This window comes from Sinocyclocheilus anshuiensis, unplaced genomic scaffold, assembly GCF_001515605.1.
Source record: "Sinocyclocheilus anshuiensis isolate Anshui unplaced genomic scaffold, SAMN03320099.WGS_v1.1 scaffold71, whole genome shotgun sequence".
NCBI lineage: Eukaryota > Metazoa > Chordata > Actinopteri > Cypriniformes > Cyprinidae > Sinocyclocheilus > Sinocyclocheilus anshuiensis.
Genome location: NW_015548203.1, coordinates 195,686 through 203,249, shown reverse-complemented (window position 1 = coordinate 203,249; position 7,564 = coordinate 195,686). Strand labels below are relative to the sequence as shown.

The 7,564-nt window shown below is 38.4% G+C and overlaps 1 protein-coding gene across 1 annotated transcript in view; it reads left to right on the top strand.

The window, feature by feature from the left end:
• Window positions 1-5,540, top strand: part of tbc1d22b (TBC1 domain family, member 22B) — a 52,257-nt gene extending 46,717 nt beyond the window's left edge. The window contains exons 12-13 of the mRNA XM_016440108.1: window positions 1,126-1,221; window positions 3,037-5,540. Of these exons, the coding sequence (XP_016295594.1) occupies window positions 1,126-1,221; window positions 3,037-3,165 (225 nt within the window). The 3' untranslated portion in view covers window positions 3,166-5,540. The remainder of the gene's footprint in view (window positions 1-1,125; window positions 1,222-3,036) is intronic.
• Window positions 5,541-7,564: the final 2,024 nt, after the last annotated feature.

The window sequence follows — 7,564 nt, the reverse complement described above, 5'->3', positions numbered from 1 at the left end:
TTGGACTAGTTTAAGTGTTTATGTAGTATGTTGGACTAGTTTAAGTGTTTATGTAGTTAATAAAGTCTTACTTGTATCACACTTGACGTTGTTCATTGTTTGCTCATAACTGGAGTCACTTAATCATGCAGATTTATGCTACAAGCTCTGTGTAGAATTGTACAGTAAGAAAGTTATTTCCCTTAACCAGGAAATTAACATTCTTAGAATTGACAGACAGTTGACCCTGAGAGGTCAGGTAAATATCTACAGCGGATCTAAATATTTATAATTAATTATAACTAGTTATGATTAATTATTCATATTTCCCCATGAGCTGATTTGTTACAAAAGTCACCACTCCCGAATGAGTTCGTGCAAGAGAACGTAATCTTTTAGTTTAAACAATGAGTGACATATACGCGCGAGAGATCACTTCCGGCGCTTGCGTAAACCACACCAGAGCGCGTACACACCTCACACACCGGATGCCGTGCGCGCGCTCAAGGCAGTTGGACATAGTGCTGTATTAGAGGTAAAAAATGATATAAATACTGTTCGGTTTCTCGCACAAACCGATCGTTTCGTGTCTTAGGACATCAATGTGTCGTCACGAGCCGCAGGGTTTAATTTGGATTTGTCTGTGCATGTTTTTTTTACTCTCATAGATTTTGTTACTATTCCCGTGCATTATACGACTGATAGACTGCAACGGCTGGACTTAAAAATCATAATTTGTGTTCTACTGAAGAAACAAAGTCACCTACATTTTGGATGCCCTGGGGGTAAGCAGATAAACATCAAATTTTCATTTTTGGGTGAACTATCCCTTTAAAAGGAACCTCACTTATATACTTGCATGGGTTTGGAGCATCGCAAGGGCGATTAAATTATGACAGAATTTTTCATTTTGGGTGAACTATTGCTTTAGAGCTTAAAACTGGTAACTGGAAGGTTGCTGGTTCAGTCCCTGCAAGGAGCAAACCTCAAAGCCATCATTATTTTGCCTTTTGAGAAAGGCATTTAACCCCAGGGGCTGAGTGTCTAATAAGTGTGCTGTATGTCACTTTGGATAATCATCTGCTTAATGTCTACTTACTAATGCAAGCATGTGTGTTCTGCTCTGTGTCTGCTCTTGATCTTCAGGCGGAGTCGGAGGGATTCTCCCATTTTCACCTCTACGTGTGCTCTGCCTTCCTCATCAAATGGCGCAAAGAGATCCTCTCCATGGTGGACTTTCAGGTACCGACAACCTCCCGCATGTTTCTGTGTGTCACGGCCGCTGGGCTCCGTGAAGAAGCGTGTGTCGTTTACATGCGACCGTCTGCGCTTCCCACACATGCATGCATCACTGGAAAGCGTCCCGGCCGTCACTTACCCCGAGACTATCGGAGTAATTGGCCCTCCAGTGGAGCAGCCTCTGCTGTAACCGAATTTCACAGGCCAGCGGATTCACCACACCTCAGCGCCCACGAAACGAGAGCGTTCTGTTACTCACCCCCCATTCTCGCTATTCCGCGCTCTCTTTCAAAGGATCTCCACACCTCAGCTCCATCTCTGATTCTCTCGTTTATTATTTGCCTCATTGTCAGGTTGGGTAGAGAAGGGTTAGATGAACAGCTATTTGAGCATGTGTTTATACTTGGGCTGTCAGTGGGTTAAAATAATCACATTTAATCATTTATGGACTGATGATCATGTTCACATGAACACTTTTTCGAAATGTGCTTTTATTTGATTTAAAAAACTATATAATAATAATAATAACAACAACAATAATACCTTATCTTTTTTTAGGAAAAATATTTTCGCCATATTTTAAGAATTTTCACATGATCACAGATTTTCTTTTTTCTTTTAAATAATAAAAATATTTAATAATAATATACTATAAATTTGTTATTATTATTAAGATAATTTTAAGAATAATTTTTAAATATTAAATATTTGATATTATCATATTTAAATGTTATATTGTTTTTGAATTTTCAACAACCTAAAGCTTTTTAGGATATTTTTAGTTTCGTATTTAAATTAGATTTTGCATCCCACATTTCAATGTCGTCTTAGTTTTTTGGACCCCACTCTTACGTATTTTTTTCGCTGTCAAAATCCAGTCGGTTTCTCACCAAACATCAGACATTTTGTTGATGTTGCTACAGTCTACTGGTGTTTTAACCGTACAAAAGATAGCATGTTGACTGAGTTTCATTTGTAGGTGATAAATCACACTTGTTGAGCTTTGATAGTAATTAATTTACAGCAAATGTCCCATCTGGATTTGATTTATAAATAAATTAGCCACTACTGATGTGTTTCTCCATTATTTACTGATAAATGAGCTTCTGTTTGCAGGATTGCTGTTCCTGAGAATTGAACAAAGATGCCTGTGCTTTTGACAATTCAGACTATAAATCAATCAAAACAAAGCTATTGTGATGTAGAATTAGGTTAATGCCATAATGGTTTAAAGTAAATTTAACAGTGTTGAACATCTTTAATTAGTCGGTTTATATTCTTGCACACACATGTGATGTAATGCCAGACTATTCGGTCGATATATATATATATATATAGGCTGTTATGATGAGCACCATTTTTTAACCCAAAGCTCAAAGGCGCTCTGGTTAGCAACTTGAAAATCAATGATTTTCAGCTTCATGCTACTGCACTAAAACTCGGGCCAAAGAACCCGAGATCTGATCTTACACAGAGTGAAGCTGATTACGATAGATCTGCTCTTGTGCACTTATAGCAGCTGTAGGTGGTGGAAAGCCCACACACACACACACACACACACACACATACACATACACGCATACACACGCGAAACACAAGCAGCAACCTAAGAGCAGCGCCAATCATGAATCACATTATCCTAACATTGTAATCATGCTGTGATTGCAAGCATTTCGAGTTGAGAACAGTAAAAATGCATTTCAGAGAACAGATAATAGCCAGGAAACAGTATTTTTGCGGTGGAAAGCTGCTACCGGCAGCTGTATAAAAGCCACTAAATGATCCAGTTTTATGAAATGTGTTTTTATGTCTTTTCAGAGCCTGCTAATGCTCCTGCAAAACCTTCCCACAATACACTGGGGCAACGAAGAGGTGGGTTTGCTACTGGCGGAGGCCTACAGACTCAAATACATGTTCGCTGACGCTCCGAGCCACTACAAGAGATGAGAACCCGTAAGCGGACCGCGGCGCGACCCTGCGAAACCCAGACGATGATCCGACCTAACAACGGATCAGTCCAAACGGCTCTTTGCTCGGTTTAATCTGACACAGCAAAGATAGAGCTCAACAATTTTCTCCAATGACGTCAAATTTGTTACAATTCACGATCAAGAACGAGACGCCGGGTTAAACAACCACGGACAAAACGGATATTTTGTAAAAAACCTCCCAGATATCTTGATGGCTGACAGTTAAATTTGCCTGCAGATGACTTCAGAAGATAACTGACAGTGAGATGCCGAGGAACAGAAAGCGATTATCAAACTGAAAACAGAAGGACTTGGCATCCTAGGCTTCCTCGCATCTTCCTCTATTTGTTACCTCAGATGTGGAGCAACCACCTCTCGTTTTTATTTCTTGACATATCCTCTTTTTTTTTTTTTGTCCTCCCTCGCCGATGTTCTCGTGTTTTGTGTTATTAGACCATAATGTGATCTCCTTGGCCCTTTTGCTCATTGCCACATTGATTGTACCACACGCAGGTACACGGGTCGATTCCCATCCGTAATCACTCTGCGTTATTGAAGCTCTGCAATACATGAAACTATGGCAGTCGTATAGGGTCATTTCTCAAGAGGCGCGGCTGAGCGTTTCGAATTCGAAGAATCAATATGCAACCGCCTGAGCAATGTGTTTGGGTTTTTATGTTTTTTGAATCGCAAGGCTGTGAATTTTAACAATCCTTAAACAGTGGCTTTGTATGCGTATGAAGCACAATTATTTCTTAGAAAATTAGTACTTTTAGAGCTTTAGTATTAGCATTCGACTACTACTGAGGTAACGTTTCAGCACAGACGGCCGAATCAAACTGCGGTGAAATATTAATATGGCTTTATAAAGAATGAATCGGTGTGACGTGAGGTCAGCCTATGAGACCACAGGACTGGAGTCGTGTTGAAAGGAAACTACTGACTTGGAGGCAGACTGAAGGGTTTTGGTTTTCACTGTGTGGTACTGAAGCGTGGATGGGCGGTACATAAACAAATCCTAATCTTAAATACTGCTGGAGAACAGCAGATGGAATCTCAAAGCACTGTGAAAAGGCATCTACCATTCGCACGTCCATTCGATCTCCCAGGGCAACCAAATTATGCAGATGTTTATGCTAATCAGATGTAGATGATCTGATTATCTCCCTTTTCCCTTTGAACCCTCGTTTCACCTTTCGGTGTATTTATTAACTCCAGGCTGATACGTTTTGATTGGTGATTAATTGTTCATTTTCTGAATCTTTCCGAACTAGATGTGATCTTTATAAATCGGCGTGTAATGCGAAATGAATGACTCTGACTTATCAAAAGCAAATGTTTTCATTAAAATCTCTAATTATTTCGTATAACTCGGACCAAAACCCAGCATGGATAATCTGAATAATAAATTAAATAAGTGTCTTTCTGCTTTAATTATTGAAGCAAGTGGAGTGTATTGATTAGATGGAGTTGTCAGAATCGGTTAAAAGTGATGCCGTTGAACTTCAAGCTCAGCGCTGTGGAGTTTGCTGATGTTAAACGCTTTAATAATGTACATTTTGTCAGCTCGCTGTCCTTATTCATCCGTCAGTGACATTTGAAACCACCTGCGCCATACGGTCTCGCTGTTACAATCTATTTTTGATGAAGCGTTTGCGGTGCTGCACTCTTATTTTGAAGTGAACTGGAATGTTTTTTTTTTATTTCTGTGTTATGGCTTTGTCTTTGCATATATTAATGAGCTGATATTCACTCCAGAGATAATTAGTTTGATCGTCACCTTTTTAAAGTGCGCTAATGAAGGGGTGACTTATTGTCGAGGGTTGAGATGGCTGACCCAGGTGAGGAAATGGAGCAGTAATTATTCATGAGACGCATTGAGTAAACTTCCAGATTAGCTCCCGCTTTTAGTCTTTTGAATGTTGTAAATGTCTGAATTGATTGTATCTTGTTCAAGTCAACATGAAATCAAAATGGACACCATTTGCTTTATTAATACACATTGCTGGTCTTATTGTGTGCGGTTCGTCGGTGCACACAAAAATCTTCTGCCTCTTTCTCCTGATGTCAATTAGGCTATTGAATAATGTTAACCAGTAAGATGCTCTTGAGGGTGAACATCCATGTCTCCATGTCCGGCTCTCAAAATGTGGGTTTTGTGCAGACCTCTATCCCCCTTCCTCAATGCAAAAGTCAAAAGTGTAGCTTCCCTTAATCAGTTAATGCTGTGCCAAGTTGTTTGTTTCCTAACCGAAGGCTAATTGAAAGGGAAATATTTAATTGAACCATTTTTAGATTCAGTAATATAATGTGATATTTAAGAGTATTAAGAATAAATACACTACCGTTCAAAAGTTTGGGCTTGGGAAGACTTTTCTATGTTTTTGAAAGAAGTCTCTTGTGCTCACCAAGGCTGCATTTATTTGGTGATATTGTGAAATATTGTTAAAATTTAAAACAACTGTTTTCTATTTGAATATATTTTAAAATGTCATTTATTTCTGTGTTGCTATGCTGAATTTTCAGCATCATTACTCCAGTCTTCAGTCTCACATGATCCTTCAGAAATCATTCTAATATGCTGATTTGCTGCTCAATAAACAGTTCTTATGATTATCAGTGTTGAAGTCTAAAAGAACAACATTTATTTATTATAGATTTTTACTGTCACTTTTGATCAATTTAACGCATCGTTGCATAAAAGCATTCATTTGCTTCCAAAATTGGTTTTGAATGGTAGTGTACACTTAAAAAGCAATCATCTATCATTTCTATTAGAGCACCCATAAATCTGTCTCGGCCAATAGAATGGCTTTGAGAAAGGAGGATAGGATTCTACAGCAGTGTCGGATCTGATGGTGTTTCAGGAGAACAGGCCTTTACAATCCATTCATTCTCTCTCACTTTCCATCATCCAATTAATTCCTAATGGATAAAATATTAAAGTCCAACCATGCGTTTTGTTCTGGAATATTCCGTTCCACTTGGTTGCACATGCTGTTTCATGTTGACTTTAACTCTTCTGGGCATCGTTCATCATGAATGTTTTAAAAGTCTGGATTCCTCAAACACATCTGATTGTATTACATCTATTGCCTACATGTGCATTCATACCTTGTTTTTGCAAATACACATTAAACCACAGGTTTTTGATCTGCATATGGTACAATGAGTATTACCATATTGTGAATCTTACTCATGTTATTCATGAATTCATGTTATTTTGTTTTGTTTTTTTACTTTGTTCTGCCCTTTTGATTTTGAGCGAGTCAGCTGTGGTTGGTAGACTTGATGTTTTTTTTCTTTGTTTGTTTCCATTGCTTTTCTATTCTTTTTTTTTAAGAAAGAAAAGACAAAGTGAGCGCCCTGCCGGTACGGCCGCCATGTCTATTTATAGACATGTCCTCTACGTCTTAAGTTATTTGTCTCCTTCCAGTGACTTGTCCTGGGATTTTCTGCTTTCTTCCTTCTCTCCACTTTGGGCTCCCCGCTTGGCATTATTCCTCCCTTCATTTATCCATTTCATCCATCGGGCCTGTGTTTGAAAGATATGCTTGCTTGCTTTTTTGATTTATTCAAAATCTACTCTATAATTTTAGGATCAAATATTTGCCTTGGGTCAGCAAATAGAAATGGTGCTTCTCCCTGTATTAGTCATTCTACTTGTGGAGAGAGTAATTTTTTGCAGTTTTATGATAATGTAGATGTGAAAGAACAGTACTGTGGTTTATGTGGCTCATAGCGTCATGATTGTGTTCACAGTTTGCAATGCAACTGAGTCTCTGTAGCAGCTTCATGGCGCGTGCTAACACCAGATCTCTTTTGTGTTTTCCTCTCTGCATAAAATGCCAAAATCCTCGAGTCATTGGGTTCTTCTTGCTTAATCAGTGCTTTTGTAGTCCATGCTGCTTTTAGCCTTAAAGAAAAGAGGAAACGTGGGAGTTTTCTGCTGTGTATTTGATTTTTGGATTCTATTAAACTATTGGTACTCTGGATGATAGTGGTCCTGACAGAATTGTTGTTGCTAGGCCAGTTTTTCTCTGTGCAGCAATGAACTATTCTTTAAAGAGATATATATCAAGCAATTTATATTTTGTTTATTAATTTATTTGGTACGCAGGACAGGATAATGTAGAGTCAGTCGGTTATTTTTGCAAAATAAACTCCTTTAGGGTGATACTTGATCACCCTGATGGGCTTTTTGTGTGTGTATGATATTAACGAGCTGACTTATAACCTATCCTATGGCATGAATAAAAGTAAATAGCAATAAAAGTAAATAATTTTAAAAAAGGACCTGAAATATATTTATTTCAAAGCAAGGCTGTGAGGGATTGGAATACAGTGCATTCAATGGATTTAACATGCCGATTGGC